Raw genomic sequence first — 23,360 nt, 5'->3', positions numbered from 1 at the left:
CTGTAAATTTACTTTGCAAATAAGCTGTTATTAAAACCAGATATTCAAGGCAAACCTTTACAGAAATAAAAAAAGATCTCAGTGTTCAAACTTTCTCTTTTAATCATTTTAGGGACCTTTAGTGTCTGTCAGAGAAGCAAAGTCTCAGGCTTTGCAGTCGATGGAAAGACGCGTTGAAACGTAATAATAGGAGGTAAAATGTTTACTTTTGAATGAAAAAATGAAAAAGTCTAGCGTTTAAGAATTTGTGTTTACACAGAGAAATTAGAAAAGAAATAAAGAGACTGGGAAGATATAAAGTCAATCAAAGCTCTCTTGTTGTCACCAGCCAAAAATAGAAATAAAAATTGAGTGCACATTGTCTGTTTAGGCTAAAGATTAATCTAAGTGTAAGGTTTAAACCTGGCTTTTAAGGTGATAAGCTCGTTGGTAACTTGAGCTGTAGAGACGAGCGTGTGTCTGATCACTTTGCAGTAAACTGGGAAATCAAATAGGCAACGAGCCAGTCCCGCGGCTGGCTCTCAAACCTCCAAGCTGCTGCTTGACAAGTTTTGAAAGCAGAAAAAAACTGACTAAAAGCATCCCTGCCTTTGCCACAGAGGACACAACAATAGACCAATCTGCATTTTGCTGATGCTCATCGAGAGAATCTGACAAGAAGTGTAAAAAAGAGTTGAAGATTTAACACGCGGGCATTTAAACTTGACACATGGACTCAAATGTTGACCTTTTACTGACAAGACGGTCTGTTTACACACTGATGATACTGCTGACGGGATATCTTTATTTTTAGGTGTGGATGGTTTGTTCTTTGAGGATTCTCGTCCTTTCTTTTCTTTACAAAATGAATGAGGCTGAAGGGGGAGAGTAACATTACAGGCCTTGTTGGCAATTGTGATATAGATGAATAAGATTAAGTCGTCTTGTAGAATTAGTATCCGTAATACAAATTTTACTTTAAACTGTAAATGTCATTGTAATTATCAGTGTTGGTGGTGTAGATTGTTGAAGGATTGGGTTATTCCAACACCAATGTTACACAATTATGAGTAAAAGTCCACCGCGCTGACAGCAAATTTAATACACCAATCAAAGTAGAAGCAATTATTTCTTCCATTGACCATTTATTCTTAAACACCTTGAGGGCTCAAAGACCCATGTCAGGACAATGTTTGTAGATTTTTCATCAGCCTTCAACACCATCCAGCCCCATCTTCTGGTGCAGAAGCTCATCCACCACTTTCAACTGGACCCCTGCATCTCTGGTTGGGTCCTTGATTTCCTCACAAATCGTTCTCAGCGAGTGAGAGTAAATGGTCACCATTCTGGATTATCCTTCACATCTACAGGCTCTCCTCAAGGTTGCATTTTATCCCCTCCCCTCTACATCCTCTACACTGACGACTGTCGTTCTGACACTGACAATGGCCACATCCTTAAGTTTGCGGACGACACAGTCATTGTCAGCCTGCTGGAGGATAATGAAACGACACATGGCCCCATCATGGATTATTTTGTAAATTGGTGTCAGGAAGCTATGTTGGAACTAAATGTGTCCAAAACCAAGAATATGTGCATTGATTTTAGACACAATACCTGCAACCCCACCACAACCAAGTTAAATGGACAGGACATTGAAATTGTTCAACAGTACAAATACCTAGGCTCCATTATTGACGACAAATTGACTTTTAACAGTAACACGGACTTGTTGTGCAAGAAAGGGCAGCAGGGCTTGTATTGTCTCAGGAAGCTGGCTAGGTTCCATGTTGATAAGTCTCTAATGACTATGTTTTATAGATCCTTTATTGAATCCATACTCACCTATTCTGCCATCTGCTGGTATGCTTTTCTTAATGTGAAAAACAAAAATGCCATATCTAAGATCATCAGAGTAAGCAGTAACATAACTGGTGCTCAACAGAAAAGCTTGACTGCTTTATATGAAGAACAGGTAATCAGGAAGGCTGAATCTATTTTGGACAATTACACTCATCCTCTGCACAGTGAATTTCAGCTTTTACCCTCTGGTTCCCGTTTTAAATATCCACTAGCCCGGACAAACAGATACAAGCACTCTTTTATACCCTCCGCTGTTCAGCTGCTTAACTCCACTAAGAAATGCAGATAGCCATATGTCAGGTTGTGTATTTATTTATTTTCTAGGTAGGTCTAGTTTTTTATACTGTGTATCTCACTTCTCCATAGCATTTTTATCTTTAAATCTTACACTGTGCAACCCTCCCCTAACCCAAAAAATGTATTTATTCAATATTATTATTATTCTTTTTATTCTGTTTATCTTTTACAAGTTTTATAATGTCTTGTGGAAGTATGTGAGTGTATGCGTGTGTACTACTGCTGCAAAACAATTGCCCAAGTTGGGACAAAAATAAAGTTACTTACGTACTTACTTACTTACTTATTCATGGTCCATATAAGAATCATTGTACATTATGACATAACCCTGTAAGTCTTCACTTTGAATGTAACTGTGATGCATTTATGAGTTTTGATCAGTTGTAAACAACTATGATTTTCATTATATTGAAATAATTCATTTTCTGAATATGAGTAACTCTGTTTCTTAAGAACAGGGGAACTGATCTGATGTGTGTTATGTATTAATAGAATAAGGTATTTGTTATTTGGGAACAGTGACACTGAAGCCTCTGTTTTTAGGACCGGATGAACATTTAAAACAAATAAAACACCTTTTTTTAAATACAAATTTAGCATGTTAGCTTTTAAAAAAATTTAATGTGCCACTTGTCAATATGTGCTGACCGTTATCAGAGAAGTCTTGTGAGACTGACAAAAATCCTGAAAACATGATCACATGACCCTTCATGGATTGGGGACCCAAAATATTGCTCCACTAGTATATTGCACAGTGGTTTGTTGTACTGGCTGTTCTACTTTACTGTAATTATGAGATTATTATCACAGAGATGTTATGAGATATTATTATCTGTTCTCACAGTGGTTAAGCATTAATGTCGGGGCACCACATCTGTGCAGGATGTAAACTTTAAAATGAAGACTCACCCAACTGATTTCAGAGGATCCTTCTGTGAGAGGATTCAAAGCATGCAGTCACCTGCTGAAATAATAATTCCCCTGCAAGAACATCAAAAACTTGGAAAGGTTGCCCTTCCTGATCCTTGAACTTAGTCCCAAAGTAGACCAGGAGGGGGTAAAAATAAAACCTGACAGGTTTTTTTATACATAAATCAAACCTTAGAGTTTTTCTGGCTGAATCACAAAGAAAACAAAACACTCAGACTTATCTTTTGTGATCTTTTGTGAGGTCCTATTGAGTCTATAATTTATCGCATGAGATATGTGGATGCCGTGCTTTTTTATAGTTGCTTACCACATTAGCAAAATAAACAAGAATTAATAAAAGTAATGATAAGGAAAATGCTACTACTGTACCAAAATTCTGACTCTCATGCTTATTGGTAAAGTTCATATTGACTTCAGTTTTAAAATAAATGTAGTACAGCAACATGCAGTGAAGTAAAAAAGTAGAAAGTGGCACTTAAAAGAAATATCTACAGTGTGAGCAAAGCACAAGTACCTCTAATGCTTCTTTTTGCTCTAAAAGCTATATTTACACGACTCTGGTGTGTAAGAACATGAGTGAGTTCATTTGCTCTTATTTGGGCTTCATGCCAGCTGTACACACACACACACACACACACACACCTACAAAGTATCTGCATAGCGACAGGTTCAGAGCAAAGCTTAGTTGGCTTCTCTACATCATTGAGGACCCCTTAAAAGTGACAAGCACCAGATTTTTCCCCGACTCTTGGCTCAGAGTTAAATCCAGTGGACAGAAGAGCTCTTCATCTGAAGGGAACTCATTGTAAATCCACCTAATCGATATGTTGATGGATTGGATCAATTCTTTAAATGAAGACATTTAGACATTTACATAGTCATGGCTGACTGTAGTAAAATAATTTAGATCTTTACACTTACAAATGAATAGAAGTGACAAAGGGAGTCAGATGAGTGCTCAAAATCCCATAAAAAGACGTAATTACAAAAAAGTAAAGTCATATATTACATTCATCATATCTTATTAAATTAAATTAAATAATAATTCAATTAAATAAGATGAATGAAGAGTTGTTTCATGTACAAAACATTTATTTGAACAGCAACAGTCACTGGAATAAAAGAAAGTCAAATTTTCCCCCTGAAATACGTTAAGTAGCCGAGTGAAAAAAACAAACCTTTAAATCAAGTCTTGTGGTTTCTTTTAGGTTTTATTAGACGTTATACTTCTACAATATATATCTGAAGTATTTATTGACCTTCCTTCACCAAAAGTCTATTTACCAGTTACAAGATGAAGATGCCATACCTTAAATCATTTAAAAAGGGTTTGAAATGCAACACATTGTTTGCAGTCATTCTGGTTTTCAGTGTTTTACAAAAAGCAGCGGGTGGTGATCGTGATTTCTCCCTTTCAACTTACCTGATATTCAAAAGTTCCAGTGCTCCACCAAGAAATCCATCACAACAGATTCAGATTCAGCTCTCGTTCCTGTGTGTATAAAACTGCTAAAAGTAGTTTAATCATCTAGTTTTATTCAAACACTTTTGTCACATGATGACACATTTTGTACTTTTACATAAGGACGATGTACCATGCACTTCCCTTCCACGTTAAGCAGTATTTTAACACTGCTGCTTTGTTACTTAACTTACTGAATATGTGATTCAATGCTGTCCAGCACCCAGGAGTTTAAGATGTGGCGCTTCACATCTACATCTTCAGGTGCAGGTAGTTTTTGGCAGCCAGCAGCTAATTTAATCACCAACTGAGGTGTTAAATGGAAACTGAGCTCACATTTGAACAGTGGTGTTTGCAGGGGTGTCTTCTGCTTGATCTTAGGCACAAGTGATTAATTTAATCATTAATTTATGATTTCCTTTTGGGATAAATAAAGTGTTGTTTGATTTTATTAAGTTTAATTTAATTTATTGTCATTGTAAGATTCGCAGTAGATGTGCGTTCCCAGCACAGCGTAACCTCAGAGGATAAATGGAGGGAACACATGCAGTTTTGGGGATTTCTTGTGAAGCAAAGGATGATGTGAGGTGGGAAGCATGAGGTGAGAAGTGTCAGAAAGGGGTAAAAGCTGAGGGATTGTAGGGATTGAAAGATAAAATCCAGGCTCTGAAAAGGATGGGACGGTTGAGTTGTAAAGCTCATCTGTTGTGGCAGATTCAGAGCAGACGTGAGAGCTGGAGGGAACAACCATGTTAATTATGGAATATTCCAGTCGAAAGAGTGTGTTTATGTACACACATATACAGCCATCATGCAGATAAGCTTAATGCCAACACAAACTACAATCTGAGCATATAAAAATGCCTTCACATAGTAAACTGATTAAGCTCTGAGAAAAAAAAAAGCAGCTATCAATGGGAGCATAAATACTGATTTTTATTTACACGTGTTTTCAGCTTCTTAAAAATGTATGAAAAAAGGCCCGGTAGGATTGTTTAATTTATTTACACTCTACAGCAGCAGTGGGTGGTGGTGGGGGGGTTGCATGATGAACAGATGGAGATGGATGCAAGTGAGGGGAACAAGCAGACACCAAGACAAGAAATGAAGCATTTAAAAGCTTGTTCTAATGTCCACAAAAAATATTCAGGCTGTCAGGTGCAAATTGTTTGTGAAAGAGAAACATGATCTAAGGTTTTACATATCAGGACATTTGAGACAAAAATAAAAAAACTTATAATAAGATAAACCCAACCTCAGATCAACAGCAACATATTCCAACGTGACATTATTGATTTAAATAACTTAAGCCAAATGTAAAAACAGTTTATGGAAAACTCCACCTTTAGTGCTTCCTTAGGAATCAGTAGGGTAAGTAGCAGAAAAACTATCAAATCAAAGAAGTCAAATCTCATCTTCACTGTTTATTCTTCATGCAGCTCTTCGTTCATTGTGGAGGCAGAATGGGGGGAAAAGCTTTTACGGGTCAGATACATTTAGGAAGTTTAGACACAAGATCTTCTTCATACTTTCAGTTGCCTTCATGTTTTAAAATCTGCCCGCAGACATAAAGGGGGACAAAAAGCTTTTCTCATAAAAACAAATGACTAGAAAAAGAAAGATTAATCATTATAAGATTATTACCAAACATGAAGCAATGAAGATGCTCCTGACGGCGTGGATATGCTGCATGTGGACGTTACTTTGTGGCTGCACGAGGCCCCTTCTGTGTAATCACTGATAGCTGTAGGGTTAAAGTATTCTAAACAGTTTTTTTTATCACATTGTTGCATTCATTTTACACACAACGTAGATACTGATTCAAGGTAAATATGAAATATGAATAGGAAAACAGATGGAAGTAAACAGTAAAGTCACCCTAAAGAAACGCACCAACAGGGATTAAAACGTAACTCTGAAGCAGCTGATGGAGGATGTGTTATTTCTGTGTTTCCATCTCTCTTAGTGCATCCAGCTGTGCATGTGTGTGCTTTTTAAATCCTGCAGCAGCTGATGCCGCTACAGGTCCTCGCCCTTTTGTCGGAGGAGGCTGTTGCCAAATCGATGACTCCATGGCTATGGTACCTTGGGGGGGCGTCCCATACTTTGTCTGGCAGGTCAGTGTGTGAGGCCGCTGGCTTAGCAACATCTGTAGATGCTCATATGGTCAATCACCTGCACAACCACATACATGAATGGAAAATAAACTTGAACTGTTTCAAGCAGCCAAGTCCCAAATAAATACTAGGAGAATCAATGTATCACGCTTGTCAGAGGCCTTTCAACATTATGCTTTCACTGTGGTTATGCAACAGGAACTCTTTCCTCTCTTAACAGACTCTGCTGTCACGAGCTGTGAATCGCCAGCTGTATTTGTTTTGTGTTTATTCGCTGAACTGTGCTGTCGTAATGGATTTTGGAGTATTTTTAGCCTCGTCTCTTTGAGGAGAGTTACTCTTTTTGGATGATCTGCCTAAGTGAGACATAAAATCGTGATGGCTGCCTTTTGAATACAGGTGGATTGTTCTTTGGTAATTGTCATCATCATTTAGCTTTTAACAAGTTTTTGCCATTTTATTTCTGCCGCAGGGTGTGGACTTAAAGTGCTGCACCCAGCTGTGCGCTAAAGGTACGTAATCTGCTTATGTGCTCAACACAGAAAAGACACAAACGCATCATAAACACAAACACATCATAAAACACTCTCATCCTATGTGATAAACCACTCTGACCTGATGCCAGTGGAAGGAGGAAGATTTTTTTTAAAATTAAAGATTGATAAATGAGTACCAGTTTTCATAAATAGCTCAAATATCCCAAATTAGATTAAACATGAAATACAAAATTCAATTTATTCTCATTATTGCACACGTTTCAGTTGTTTTTAAGTGGGAGGATGTAAAGAACTTCTGAGTTGTGGTGTTTTACTTAAAGTAGACAGCGAGCAGAGCTCTCTGTTTGAAGAATCAGGGCCAAACTAACAGCTACGCTGAGCTGGGACACCAGAAGAGTGACTTCTCACCATCTAACACAATGTCACTTTCGCACCAGACAGTTGTTTACTTGGTCAATATTTTCTCAATTGAAGCATTATTATTTTAACAGGACTGGCAATGTGTCTACCTGTCCAGGTGTACCCCGCCTCTCGCCCGATGACCACTGGGATAGGCTTCAGCCCCCCCGCGACCCGACCGACGGATTCAGCCGGTATAGAAAATGGATAGATGGATGGATGGCAATGTGTCCTTCGTAATACATATAAAAATATCATCTTGTTTCCTCAGAAACAGACACTTCTGTAATCCTTAATATTTCTGTCTCATTGAATTAGACCTGCAGAACAGTAAGGCTCAGCTGATCAGCGGTAGGCTGTAATGCAGCCACAATCTAATGATCCTTTCTGAGATGCTTGACTCACCCGTCAGCCCTTCACCCCGCCTCTTCAATCTGTGACTGCTGTCAAAGTGAAGAGGGAATGAAGAAGTCTGCCTGGGGCTAAAACACAAAAACCAGCGGAACTCTGGATTTTGGTCGGTGAACAAAGTTGAGAGATTTTGCATTCGTGAGGGCGAACAGACAGTAAGATACCAATAGTAGGCACATTTACATGACATCAGAAAACAAAAAAATCTAATTACTGTGTTAGTTTGTCCATATTCAGTATTAAAATACATGTAAACATGTCAGTCTGACTGAAACTTTACAAAATGGAGCCTCTCAAAACCGAACATCTGGATGGTACATGTGGAGATTGAAGCACTCCTGCATGTTTGCTCTCAACTAGACTCAGATGTGCCTATGAGTTCCATCTTTATGTATAGAAATGCACACAAATCCCCCATAAAGCAGCTCTAATTCTTATGTTTATCTGTTTGTTTTTTAATAACAGCAAAAGGGGGCAGAAATTGTGATGACAACTCAGCCCAATAAGACTGTGTCTACTTGCTGTCATTTAAAGCATTTTTTTTGTCTAATGCTCTGCTCTAATAAAATCCTGATTTTATAACCGCAGTCATCTGATGAAATCCCTATTCAAGTAACTTAAAAACAACATCTGTGCAGTAAATTCAGCAACACTTCTGATCTCCTACAGAGGAAGTTAGTGACAGAACGTCTTGAACATTTTTTCACAGTCCACGCACTTCAGTCACAACTCAATTCTGCTCCCGTTCATGGATGCTGAGACTCTGGTCCAATAAACCATCCAATTTTAGCTGTGGCCTCGCTGACTGACTACTCATAAGTACTTCATAAAACCATATACACACACCATAAAAATAAAATCCCTTTAGCGTCCAGAGAAGAAGAGATCTGCTTGGAGCAAGACACGTAAATCCACATAAATCCACACAAGACCAGTGGAAATCTGAACTTTGGTCTTATAAACCTGAGAAGAACCGTGAGAGTTTTGGCTCCAGATCACTTGTCTTTGTGACCAGCAGAGAGGGCGAGCAGATGGTTTCTGCAAGTGAGGTTCCAGCAGTCACACCATTTGGGATTTATTCAGAGTTTAAGGCAATTAAACCTGCATGGCTACCACAGCATCCTGCAAGTGACACACAATTCCACCGGATTAAAGCTTATTGGGGCATCGATGTTGAATGAACCAAAACACCTTCACACTCTGTAAAGGCTGTTTGACCAAACGATTCACTAACTTTATTTACACAGCGCTTCTCTGACATTGCTGACGATTCAAAGCACTTTACAGTGACATGTTGCATTTCTTTCTCATGTACACACTCACACACTGATGAGCCCACCGGCTGCAGTTGTTGGAGTTTTATATATTTTCTAACAACACAGCGACTGCAGTAGTACTGTAGTACTGTAGTAGTACTGCAGTAGTACTGTAGTACTATAGTAGTACCTGCTGAGCCGTGCCAGACCGTCCGTTCTCCACGACCACGGACCTAAACCCAGCTGAGACGGTTTTTGATGACTGGACCTCTGAACCAAGGACACAATCTTAGGCACTCCTTCAAGATTGATGTGAAAGCTCCACGTGAGTATGCTATGCTTTTTTATCTTTATAAATATTATAGTAATCAGCATAATTGCTTTTTTGTTATTACTATGTGTGCTCACAACGTGCAGAACACACCTGAATGAGAGTAAATGGAGGACCACAGTGCACTACATATACATAAATGTGTTGATTGTATATAACATGCGTACTTACAGATGTAACATATGTGTACAGAACATACATGGAGAGCTTAAAATCCTGTTTAAGGATGTCGATACAGCAAAACGTTCTGCCATTTTCTGTATTTCAGACTCTCCTCCTGCCCGTTGTAATTGCGGACATGTCACTGCTGTGCTGTGCCGTGCTTATGAGAGCATAAATGTTGCTGTGTGGATGTGTGTGCACATCACACTTACAGTCCCAGATGGCTGTTTGTGTGGGTGTGTGTGTGCCTGTGTGCTGAGAACTGTGTGCAAATGTCATGAAATATAGAGAAGGCTAAAGTAGGCCAGGGGTTCACAGCACGACGGGAGCTGGTGGAGTTGAGGAGATGCACATAGATTTATCTCGCTTCTCCTCCTCCTCTCTTCTTCCTTTGTCTTGTCCTCCTCAGTCGTTCTTTCTGTCTGACTCTTATAGAGATAAATTGAGCACAATAATACGCTATTGTTCAGAAGCATGACAGAGACAACAGTACTCATGAAAAACACTAATTTGCACCCATTTATCATTCGTTTTCAGGATTTTGTAAATTCAGTTGAATAGATTCCCACAATCCATTCTGGGCTCATTTTGTTAATACGGTCATTATGCTTCAAATGCTACACCTGCCTAACAGAGTTGTCTCCTGTCACTTTTGCTTTCATGCGGGACGCGTGTGACTTTATGATCAAAATGTTGAGTAAATGAGCAATTTATTTAGCAACAAACTAATGCCTGAGGAGACTTGTATGTAGTGCAGGATTGCTGTCTAAAAAGCACCTAAGAGAGGAGAAGCAGGGCTCCTTATAACTCGCTGGCAACATCTTCCAACCTCCCCTGTTTTGTCTGAGAAAACAAAAATGACTCCTTACGTAAATGATCTTAAATTGTTTATAAGCTGTACTTCCTTGCGCTCATTTACATGATAAAAAAAAAGGAAAAATTTTTTTTCAACAACCCAAATCTAGAAAGGTCTTTGAGATGCGTCACAGCATTGGTCTTTCTAACCATTTACACACTATTTTAAACCATTTTAGCATTTGAGATATTTTTAAGAGCTATTTTATTTTAGCTAAAGGGCACACATAATGAAAATAATGATGATGATTTTTTTTTTTAAACTTTATTTTTCTATCTTTTCAGGTTACAACATCAGTACAAAAAAAACACACACAAAAAAATAAATAAATCAGATGGTCGCAATCAGATGTGGCGAAACAATTCAAATACCAGCTATGCGACCTCAAAAACAAAAGAGAAACAACAGAAATAAGAGAAAAAAAAATAGAAAAAAAAAAAAAAAAGGCATGCACACATCCAAATGATTGCAAAACCTAGTCATACACATACATGCGCATATTCACAAAAAAACAAAACATCAGGGGAGCCACGGGGTTGCAAGCAGATCGCCACAAACTATAACATCATGGTCATTGCTTTTCATTACCAGATTGCACAAGGCATCAAGATAGGTCATCACCCTCTCCTGCGATGTAGGTGTCCCATTTTTCCCAGGGCATCACCTTTCCCCCTTTGTAACCTGAGGCTAAAAGTCAATAGTTCCATAGTTTGGATGTCTTTGATTATGACTTTCCACTGTTTAACCGTGGGAGGTTCCGTGTTGAGCCATCTCCTTGTTATGGCTTTTTTACTTGCGGCCATAAAGATTTTCAGGAGGTATCTGTCTTTCTTTGGTAGTTCCTTATCTATGTTACCCAGGTAAAATGATAAACAGGTAAAATCAAAATTATACTGCAGGACTTCTCTAATTATGTATTGAACTCCTTCCCAGAAGGATTTAAGAGATAATGATGATTTATGAAAGCATTTGCGTTGAAACATTTATGGAGAGTGTCTCACAGTACAGACAAGGGTGACCCTGCTGAAAATGAAAAGTGGAAAATCTGTCACTTCCACAATGTGACAGCAGACTCAATGATCCGGAGCACACTCTTCCAATGATGGAGTGGCATGTAAGCGACATGGATGAATTTGTTTTAGCGACCCGCATGATTTGGCTTATCTACAGCATCTATGTCCGAATCTATTGACCAATCACATCTAATTAGAAATACAACATAAACGCACAATAACAGTCCCTTTGACAACGCTTCCTGAGGATGAATCCGGCAGCAGTTCACTCTAAAGCGGCCGGTCATCCATGGCTGACACTGCACTGACATTTCTAATACAATGTCTGAAGGCTTACTGAAGGCTGAAAACAGTTCTATTTAGCTGTGCATATGACACCTGAAAGTATTTTATCTGCACTCTTCACTTTTTAATTAATTAATGATTATTTTAATGGGTTTTAAATTTCTTTCTTTTTTAATTTCTTTCTTTTATTTTTTTTATTCCTTTTTCCTTCTTGTGATTTTATGTAGCTGTAAAGCACTTTGAATTGCCCTGTGTATGAATTGTGCTCTATAAATAAAATTGCCTTGCCTTGCCTTGCCTACTCCAACACCATTTTAAATAGCTTGATTTGCACCAGTCCAACCACTGTATTGACAAACTTGATCATGACATATGCCCATGTGAAAAACTAACATTTTCTGCATCTCCTCCTCACCTGCGAAATGTTCTCTTACACTTCATTATTACATTCACTGAAAAAAAGTAAGATTCGTTTGCTCCATCTATTACTGCCAAAGCACAATAAAACTATAAAAGCACACAGTAAGGGAGGAACTAATCCACAAGGACGTCTACTTGACTCACTCCCAAGAGTGGCTTCATCAATTTCATCAAGGATTTGGACTTGCATTCGTTTTTTTAATTTGGACTTGCATTTGAAAAACAGAAAATCTATACAATAAAAGAAGCATCAGTGTTATTGTTTCACATCATAATAATTTAGAAAATAAGGACTTGACATGAGTAAGTCATTGTCAACAGGATAGAAGTACAAAAGGAACACAACCACCATGATAGATGTGCACACACAAGAAGAACTCTTGTCTTTGCTGATTATTCTTTAGGATTTTAGAGCTTGGTGTGGTTTGGTGGCCTAACCTCTCTGTAACCTTAACTGGGATTAATGTGACATTTGGGGTTACATTTTTATGCATCTCAAATAAAACATAGAAACGAAAGCACGCCTATAGAATTCCTGCCAACGACCCATCAGACACTCCACAAACGGGCATGGACAGTGCTATGAGGAACATTTCTCTGTGAAGCTTCTTGTTTGTAAGAAGCTACACAAAGTGTGAAGTGTTGTTTGTTGTATTATTCTTAATGAGCAGTAGTACACCTCATGTGCAGTAAATACACTAATGATGTAAATATCTTTTATCTGAGTTTGACATCTACTCTTGTTTATATCTGACTGCCATTAAAAATGCTAATTTCTCCCTGAGGGACTATTAAAGCTCTTCTCATCTAGTTTTGAGAAAAGCTTCCCAAGTAGAGCTCCGAATTAGGATGAGTCCCACATGACATTACACAGAATAAAATGCAACATACTACATAAGGCATGTGTATTATGTATACCTAAAGGCAATTTAAGTTTAGTTTATTTGCTGCAGTCAGCCAGAAAACCTTATCTCACAGAAATATATCAAATAAGCATGACTCATTTCATAAGATATTAGATAGTGATGACTAAAATATGCTGAAATTGTACTGAGTTGAACTATTCAGGTGTTAACTAAAAAACTCAATTGTGTCTAAACTCAAAACTCATGTCTAAAGACGCACATTTCTCCTTTAACATGCAGTATCGATGCATTTTGTGACTTTGATATGTTACTCGTATTAGGTTAGACATTAAAAACTATGTTTTAAGTTAGGCATTAAAAGCTTAAGGTTAGGAAAACCTGATCATCTGTGTTGAAACAGATGTTATGTGAGCATCGACTATGCCAGCAGTTCATTGTGCTGGTTGTACTGAGGAATCAGAGCAAGCAGAGGAGAGAAGGAACAGGTGATAAAGGATGTAATACCAGATTTGAGGGGGGGGTCTTTGTATGTTTTGGGGTTGCACATGAGAGACTGAATGGCCTTAATCCATGTGTTGATGAATGCTGTCCCCCATTTAATATTACTGGAGTGGTTGTCCTGAACTGTCACAACAACAGAAGCTGACCCTGACGGTGATGTGAACAGTAGGAGGCATCAACCCCAAAACGGGGGGATATGCCTGCAGACAGCAGTGATATGTGCATAGGTTGTGTTTGTGTGCATCAACAGTGTACGTTGAGTCATCTTGTGTTCATAAAAGACAGCCTCATTACTGATTCACATCCCAGTTCCTTTTACCAGCTATGCCTTTGTGCGTCCAATGCAAGATTCTAGCACAGGGCTGCATATTCACAACTGTTGTGTAATTCACTCATGTTCTGTGATTGTTACTCATCTCTGTGTTGCTGTCGGCTCATGTTGGCACCACTCACTGGAACACAACCAGTTCAGTAAAATCAGATTGTGTGGATGTGTTAATATGCTCAAAATGATTAACAAAAGAGTTTTTTTCAGCAGTATTTTTGGTGGAAGTTGGGTATTTTTCATGTTTCTGAATCATTTATTTTTCTGAATGCGGCACTATATTATATTATTCAAATGCAAGCCACAAAAAATGTCTTCTTGACCTACTTTTCACAATTCAATAAGCACATTTTCTATTCTGTGAAACATTTCATTAGAAGAACCAAACAAGTCTGATGATGCTGCTGCTTTCTCGTGCTCAGACACACAAAAGCAACCAACTGCAGTTACAAACAGTAACACATATGTTGTCTATATATGCATTCACACGCACACACACACACACACACACACACGCACACACACACACACACACACACACACACACACACACACACACACACACACACACACACACACACACACAAACATCTCCTATGGCTCCGCCCCTCTCTCCTCCTTTATGCTTTTTTTTGTGTGTGTGGAAGAATGCCCATAACCCCCCCATGATTATTACCCCGGGGTCCTTGGGCATTCATCACCATGTGCATCCCCCCATTATAACCCCTACAGCACCCCCCGCCTGCGTCTCCCCTTTTGTTTTCTTCTCAGTTGCACCATTAAACAAATCTGGTTTATTTTGAAAGCAAGAGGCACTATAGCCGTCATCATCAATATAATTATTAGCATTATTATTATTGATATTATTTTACTACATCCTAAACTGTTTCATTCTCCATAGTGATGGAGGGGTAGTGAAGGTCCTTCAGAGTAGCCTGATCTCCCTTTGGAAAAAGTAGAAAATAGGCACAGTGAAGTGTGCGCACCCATTGAGATCCAACAATTTCAGATGAATGACTGAAACCTTTTGGAAAGGAGGCAGAGAGGGAGGAGGAAGAGGTCAAAAGGGTTTTAGAAAGAAAGAAAGAGAAGAGGAAGAGATTGGGAAAAGTGTCAACACATGTGAGAGCAAAAAAGTTGGAGTCTGAGAGGAGGATTAGAAGGAGAGTTGTGATGGAGGGAAAAAGGACAGTTTTTTTTTTTTATAAAAGAAAGGGATGGAAAACGTTTGGAGAAAATGCAAGCCAGAGAGAAGAAAATGTTCATCAGAATGAAAAAGTAATATAGGTATAATAAACATTTTCTGACAGAAAGGAAGAGCTGAAAAACAGATGAAAGCAAGGATGAAAAATGCCTAAAAGGAGAAAGTAGGGTTAAAACTGAAGAAATGAATAGTGGTGTTAATGATGGAGAGAAGTGATGAGAGACTTGAGCAAAAATCAGGAAGAGCAGACAATATCTTTTCTAAATTGTAAAAAGAGGAAACGGAAAACAAAGGGCTATTGTGAACACAAATTTGTGTGGGAAGATCCGTTTTGGTGTTGAAAGGAGTAAAAGTGGATTAAAAAGTCTTGGAAGATTGTGAGGAGGGTGGAAGCGTCATTTAGGAAAGAGAAAGGAACAGAGGAAAAGAAAGGTGGGAAATTAGAGTAAAGTTTTAGGGAAAGGAAGGATGGTGGGAGGAAGAGGAGGAGGAAAGCGTCTTGGGAAAATGAGGGAGGGAGGGATGAAAAGGAGGAGGGATGAGAGGGGGGTTGGGAGGAGGGGGCGCATCAACAATCCTTTTCTCCTACTCAGATGATGAGAAGGCTGCCGAGCGAGCTGCACACCGCCGTGCGTTTGTCTCCCTCTCAGCCACAAAGTACCCAAAGCGCCGATCCATTCCGAGCTAAACCAAGCCAAGCTGAAGCCACGGCGTGCGTCTGCACCCCCAAAAGTTTCCCCACCACCTCCCCACCTTCGCTTCGCTTCCCCGTCTCCGACCGCCGATTTGTGGCAATGGAGCCATAACCTGCCAGAGTGCTGAACTGTACCGAGCGAGTGAAACCGCGGCGGAGACTCAGAGACCAAGCGGCTATGGAGGAGAAGCGCGGAGAGGCTTGAGTCTAGACCAACAGATCCACCTGTCCGGATTACTTTCTGCAACATTTCTGAACTTTATTATTACCACCAGTAGACCCAGGAATTTATTTTTGTCGTCTGATCGTCAAAGGTTAACATTGCACAGCAAGGATGCAGAGGAAGGAGGCGAACGTTTGCACGGGATGCTGGAGACTAACGCTGCTGTGGTGCGTCCTGGCTCTGCACTTGATCCCGCTGTCAGTCCACGGTAAGAACCTGTCATTCACAGTGCACTTTAATCACGATAAAAGAGCCACATTATCTGCTTAATTTTTGCTGCTGCAGCATGTCTTCTCTATGGATTCAGAGTACCTTTACACACTAGTCCCACAGGGCAGCCAGAAAGGAGGTCAGTGAGGCTCAGATTGTAGGTTAGGAAGCACTTTACACTAAAGTATCAATGAACCACTGGCTGGTAAAATCTGGTGAAATTCATGACAGAAAATTGTAAATTAATGTAACACTCTGAATCTGTCCTTAAAAAATGTGGATTAAGACATTAAAAAAATGATATTAGTGTAAATATGGTTTGATATCATGCTGTTCAAATTTGAAATAGTATGTTAAAGGCACCGAAGGCACATTTTTTAGCTCTTAGTCCCAGAGATGCCACACGGCATGAACCAAAATTAGGTCAGCGTAAAGACACAAGTCACAATATAGTTTTTCATGAATACAATAGGAGGAAACAATGGGGTCAATGCGAATCCACGCGGGTGAAAATACCGTTAAATTCACGCATCTTGACGGAATACCAATGGAACAAGTGAGCGGCATTCTGGAAACACAACAAAACCAGGTCACTGTATCAGCGCTTAAAGCACCGCAGTCACACAATGATTCACTGCAGGAATATCACTGGATGACTGTAGATTTGTGACAGTAACAGCATCCAGTAGATGCAGTCAACCGGATCCGTGGAGGTGCACATGCACAACTGCCACACAAAGGCGAGGATTGGGGCCGAGGGGACCTGATTAATAATTCATGAAGGGATCTAAATGGACATTCTGATACACAGAGAGGAGGAAAAAACAGCAGTGTAAACATTTAAAAAATCACTGGAAGGGTCACTCATCTCTTCTTCTTTGTCTGAGATTGTGCATGTGGGTTACATTACTGTCAGATTAGAAATGCGGGAGCGTGTATACGAGATGAACTCACTCAGGCGTTATAATCTAATATAATCTGGTATATTCTTTTCAGAATGCTGGATTAAATCCACATGGTTTAATTGTGTCTGTGTGTCTCTTTCTGAGCTCCAAAGAGGAGAGCTTTCCCAGTCAGAGCGAAATCTAGTGATTTCACACCAAATTCTGTCATTTCACCAACAGCATTTGCTGTTAGAGTTTATAAGCAATTAAAAAAAATGCTTTTTAAGATGTTGCCCAGACAGTTTCCAGCACTGAAGCATCATGAGAGCGTTTATGAATATTAAATAAGGTTATGTAGCATGTAGGCTTGTGATTATTCTATATTTGCCTCATTTGCCTATTTGGGCTAACTTCAGTGTTTTAGAATAATCTGTAAGAATATCTCCATTCACCTGTATAAAAACAGCTGTGTGAATCTAACAGAAACATCATGTTCCTGTCACTACAGTTTGGTGTTTGGTCATCAGTCTGTCTTCCATGCTATTGCATTACTTTTTCTGTTCTCATTTAATTGCACCTGATTGGAGAATTAGGTCCAAAATGTACTTGCTTTTTAAGCATTGTCACCCAGCTGTGTTGTCTGTGTAATTGCTTGTGTTCTATACCTGTTACAGGAGGGTTCCTCTAGGGGGCACTCCCACAATCTTAGGCTATACAGAATTAAAATAAATAGAGACAATAAAGGGGGATTTGATATTTTGATCGTGATATTGGTTTTTTGATTGCAGTAAGAAACATGAAAGCTGAGGTAGGACACATGATATTTAAGGCCCCTAAAACAAGGACTGTGGATATCGGGTCACATTTTGCTCTACACTGCCTCTACTGTTCAGTTTTGTATTGCAACCTGTGCTCCAACTAAACGCTGGTTTTGTTACGTAGCCATCACAAAAACTTGTGTAAAAGCAAGTATAGAGGCACTTACCAGAACCTTTAGAGTTGTACCAATCACATTTTGATGACCATCTAATGACGCATCATCCCAGTCTCACAACAAAACAGTCTTCTGTTTCGGGAATATTTCACGTGTGATTGGACACACAAACCAGATGTCATACTGGAACACATTACTTTGAAAGCTGTACTAAGTGGCAGGGGAAAAAAACCCTGAAAAAATATGGAATTCATACTCAGATGTACAAGAATAACCGCATTTTTTCACCGTGTTGCCTCAAGGAAAAATAGTCTGACTTTAAAGCTTGAAATGTTTACATGAAATGTGATTGAAATGGATATCACAGTGTCATGTTAGTCCCTCAGATGAATCGACCAAATATCCAGCCTTAGTTGCTGGGAAAGGAAAGACTTCATTTGGATTTACTTACCTATTTTCTAAAGTCATATAAGTGGAGCAGTTCCACTACAATGAGGCAGGACTGTAAACAGGAAGCCGTTCTAACCCTGAAGGTAAAAAATTCTGCCTGCCAGCGCTTCTAAAGCTTATTAATAAACATGTAATTAACATAATCTGATGCAAATCTTTCTGGAATGGGAACGGTGAGTTTCTGGAGTCTTTGATGGTTGCTCAATGTCCTCCAGATATTCCTTAAAATGTTCAGCTGTTTTATTAAATGTGCATATTAATATAGCTTAAAACTAAATACCTAAACAGGAACATCTTTAAATCTTTCGGTGATACAGTCAAAGATGAAAAAGTGTTTAGCCTTGTTATTTCCTCCTGCATGAGCTTAGAACTTACCTTTGGCTTTACAAACCAGCTGTTTGAAATTAAGGTCTGTTCATCTGGAATCACGACAGCTGTTTATGTGTTTGTTACTCCTTGAGAATGTAGAGGTAGTACATCTTTGACCAAACTTTGTGTGTAAAGAAGGTGATCTATTCAGCAGGTGCTGAAATATTTCAGTCGAGGCTCAAGTTAAGCATGTTACCAAAAAGATGACCGTTAAAATGATGATAAGATGGGCATCTGTGCAGGATATCAAGGAAGGAAAATGGAGAATGATGGTCAAATTTGAGAAGAAATATTTCTGCCTCGGGTGTGTTTCTGTCTTCTGTCGTTGTGGCTGTTGCTGTAGCTGTCAGTTCAAACCCAGGTGCATCTACAGTAGAACACAAAGAGGTTGGCAGATCTGGTGCAGACGACAACCTCTGGCTAACCCTCCGCCGCCCACCCATCATCACGCACACATCTTCTCGCTTCACCGGTGAAGTGTGGAGGCGGCAGCTTGCCCCACATCTGGGAATGATGCTCGGATGACCAAATGCAACTACCCTGAACTGACAGCAGCCAATCACAAGACACTCACTCATCTCCCCATTTTTTTCCTCTGGTGGCCATTTTCAATCCTCCTACCGCTGTGTGTTTAATACTGACAACATGCAGAGGCTTCCACCTCCTCCCCTCCCCCACAAGCGGCTGAGGTGGATGGATGATGCATGGAGTGATGGTGTCCAGTGCTCATTTCTGCACTAAGACTCATGGGTTTAAACCCCTCTTCTCCTCTCTGTTTTTGTTTTTTTCCTTTGGCCTGCTGACACATATCTGCTGGTTGACATACTCTCTTTGATGTGCTGCTGGTTAATCTTTAAGCCAAATCCTCCCTCCATGACTCCACTTACCCAGTCCAGCCTTTTTTTTAAGGCAAAAAACATGAAATACAACAACAAAAAATGGATAAACAACAATCATGAAATTCACTCCATCAGCTCCGGTTGTTTATGAACAATAGCTCTGCACTTCACCCTTCTTCTTTTGGTTCCTATGGAAACCACACACATCTACCGACATTGGCCAGCAGCACCGCTCAGAATGCTGGTTGGATTTTGGAACATGCTCACATTTCTTTCGAAGTGCTCACCGCCCACTGGCCATGCATGGGGTGTATGTAGACATAACTGTGTGTGTACGTGTGTTTGTCTGAAGCCACTAACAATGGGTGTAGTCCATCAGTCCTGGCTCTAATTTGACGATGATATCATTATTCGTATTGGTGTATTCATTATGTCTGCATAGTGATTTCACACTCTCCACAGTGTGTTTGATTTCTAGCTGATTACCGGTGGCTGTGCAAACATCCCTGCTTCACATCAGTATTCCAGATAGATGCTGCAGCATTGTTTAGTCTATTAGTGTATTTCATCCTTTCTCTTATTATATGTCAAATCACATCTGGGGGTCTTTTTTGTGTTCAGTTTAATCTTTCCCATAGACATAAACGTGAAGCAGAAAAGGGATGTTTGCATAACATTATATTACAGTTTGCGAGTCAGGATCCCATATTCATTTAAGCCCTTTATGTGAAAACTTGAAAACTCCCAAATAGAAGCACTGAATTTTACAAAATCTGTCATATTTAATCCAGCAATTAAACTTGTGCGTTCTTTGCTCTGGCACGTTAATAAGGGAGAGGGTGTAGGTGTCCTTGTAAGCATTTTAATGATATCATTGTAAATTCTGTCCTGCAAATCAGGATTTTTAAGGTTAATGCCAGCTTCCTCAATGTCTCGAGCTCACTAAATCGAGCATTAACCTGAATAACTTATGCACATGGCAGCTGCAGGATCCTGTTTTGTCATATGCTCATTAAAAACAGTTAGATTTATCTCACCAATGGTGAATTAGAGACTTTGGTATTAAATTGCTCTAAAAAATTAGGTTGATAAAAATCACATTAGAAGTGTGTCTGATCTAAATGAGACTTGCGTTGAAAGAAAAGAAAGGAATATAAAAAAAATCCAGAAAATGGTTTCTCTTAGATTCAGTAAGATATCGGTATGTGAGAGTGATCATAATTTCCTGCCACTATTGCCAGACATAAGACACACTTTCTTGTGTAATTTGGTGAAAATGAGTGTTAGATATTCCTTTTCATATCAGTCAGCAAAACTACTAATTCTTGTCTCTTCATAGACAAAACAGTTTTTCCAAGAAGTAATTTAAATTTAATGAAATTATTATTTGGTTGCAGCTTCATTTATTCACCAAAGGAATAACTACAATAAATAAAGAAAATCATTTCACCCCGAGCGAACAAGGAGGAGCAAAAACATATTTGGGAGTATGAAACTGGGATTTGTGGCGGTCATAAAATGCCTCATATCAGCAAAATCTGTTTGTTGGGAAACTTGGTGATCCTAATCTCATTAGTAATATCCTCCCACCTGAATCTGCCCGCAGCCCAATGTCAGCATACGTAGGCAGCCACAGGCTTGACCCGACCAGCTGCTGGCTTTTCTTCCTGCTGCTGTGTTTGCGTGCATGCGTAGACCGGCTGCACTATGCCCGGAGGGGTGTGAATCTGTCCTCATACAGGAGAGACACATCTCACCTCTGTGAAAAGTCTGAGGTACCTGGGGTTATTTTTCAATTGCCTAGTGTATTTTTTTAATGGAATAAAGTCAAACATAGTGGATAAATGTGTGCTGTACATGTTTTGCAGCACGTCAGCCCTGCTACTTTTAAAGATTGAATAACATATTGGAGATGCTTATGTTACAGGTAACATTCACTGTAAGAAAATGATTGATTGTGCATTCCAAATTGCTTTGATATGGTTATTCATTGAATCTGGTTTAAAGGGTTTTTAATGATTTGAAGGCGAGTAATTTTTACACACTTTATAGGTCATTTCTGGATATTTTCTCCGAGGGCTTAGTTTGTTCGTGTTGACAAAATCTCCCAAAGTGATGCTGTGTTGGGCAGCCTGATCTTTTCAAAACATTTATTCTCATTTGAATGAACCTCCCACATGTGCAAATGGACCACCTGTCCCTCAGTGTCACTCATCTGTGCATTTCAAACACAAGATCCACTGAAAACACTCAGTGAGAGTGAGTAAATGCTGCAGAATTAGCATAATCCACCTACACTGGTTGTTCTATAAATTACCGCCCACATCTGACATTTCTCCAGTGATTCAAGCTGGTGATGTTCATTGACGACTGTCTGTATAGAGACAAGATTGTGACACAAACCAATGCCCTTAAACCAGTATGAAGGAAAGAATTGACAAATTTGAGTTTTGCACAGACGTTTTTGGGATGTCATCTACTTACATAGCTTGATTCATGAAGTATTGTGACAGAATAATGAAGATGACATATTTCACATTCAGTTGTCAAAGTCTTTCAAGGATTATTGTTATAAATTTAACAAGGGAAGAACAAAAACTCACTTGCGTTACTCACTAATTGAATAAGAGTCCTTCTGTGCCACTGTTCTTCCTCCATTTTGTTGCCCTTGTCAGCATGCAGGTGTTCTTTGTTGCCTCTCTGACTCACAGGTGTGACAGCTGCTTACATTGGCTGTTCTCGGCGGTGGTCCTCCAAAGTTTTTTTTAAATTTTTTTATTATTGTGGCAGGAGAAACTCATGAAACAACCCTGACAAACTTTCCTGAGTGGTCAAACAGCGATGGGGAGCTTCTGAATCGGTCCCGACTCAAAGATTATACAGTGTATGGACTTTTTTTTAGCAGTGCTGAGTTGGCATTGTTCTCAAACTCTGGATAACCTTGAACAGTAATTTACATGTTTCTGTTTTCAAATAGGAAGTGAGTGTGTTGGTGTGTGAAAGACAAAAGGTAAAAAAAAACATGGAAGGTACAACAACATCATTTTTGTATGCGTATAGGCGAGCTCCTCCTCTTTCTGTCAATATGCGCTTTACAAAGGCTGTTTGCGACTGTCTTCAAACCCTCAAATGCCTGTTTTTTAATGTGCTGTAGGTGCTTGACAGCCTGTGTGTGACAGTGTGTCCTTGGTGAAACGAGTCATCGAGTTCATGCTCGTGCACAAGCTTTCCTCTTCTTGCCTGGCTGTGCACACTCACTGTTCTACTGCAGACTGTCATATTAGCATTCAGTCCACCCTTTGTGAACAGAAGCGCACACACACAGCTCTCGTGGAAACACACCAGGTTCAGCAGAAAGAGAGCTAATTAGACAGCTGGATGTTTGGTTTGTGTGAAGCTTGCTTTATTTTCTTTGAGTGTGCTTCACTTTATACCGATACAAGGGGATCCGAGCTTAGAAATCGATCTATATATCCGTGATAAATGTAATCAAATGATTCTCAATTAGCCAATTTGATAGTCTAAAGATTATTTTTTCTGGTTCAAGCTTCTCAAACTCACTTATGGTATCACTTTCCTTCTG

General features: G+C 39.4%; 2 protein-coding genes across 15 annotated transcripts in view; one reads left to right on the top strand and one right to left on the bottom strand.

Annotated features, from left to right (window-relative positions):
- The window catches only part of LOC142380376 (fucolectin-like), a 173,546-nt gene that overhangs the window by 35,974 nt on the left and 114,212 nt on the right, over positions 1-23,360 (bottom strand). The gene's annotated exons all lie outside the window — the stretch shown is intronic.
- Positions 15,773-23,360, top strand: part of cspg5a (chondroitin sulfate proteoglycan 5a) — a 63,735-nt gene continuing 56,147 nt past the window's right edge. For all 14 annotated transcript variants that reach the window (XM_075466172.1, XM_075466170.1, XM_075466167.1 and 11 more), the window contains exon 1: positions 15,773-16,299. In XM_075466172.1, the coding sequence (XP_075322287.1) occupies positions 16,203-16,299 (97 nt within the window). In that variant the 5' untranslated portion in view covers positions 15,773-16,202. The remainder of the gene's footprint in view (positions 16,300-23,360) is intronic.

The sequence above is a fragment of the Odontesthes bonariensis genome, chromosome 5 (assembly GCF_027942865.1).
Source record: "Odontesthes bonariensis isolate fOdoBon6 chromosome 5, fOdoBon6.hap1, whole genome shotgun sequence".
Classification (NCBI taxonomy): Eukaryota; Metazoa; Chordata; class Actinopteri; order Atheriniformes; family Atherinopsidae; genus Odontesthes; species Odontesthes bonariensis.
The sequence above is the reverse complement of the archived record's forward strand: the minus strand, read 5'-3'. Positions and strand labels throughout refer to the sequence as shown.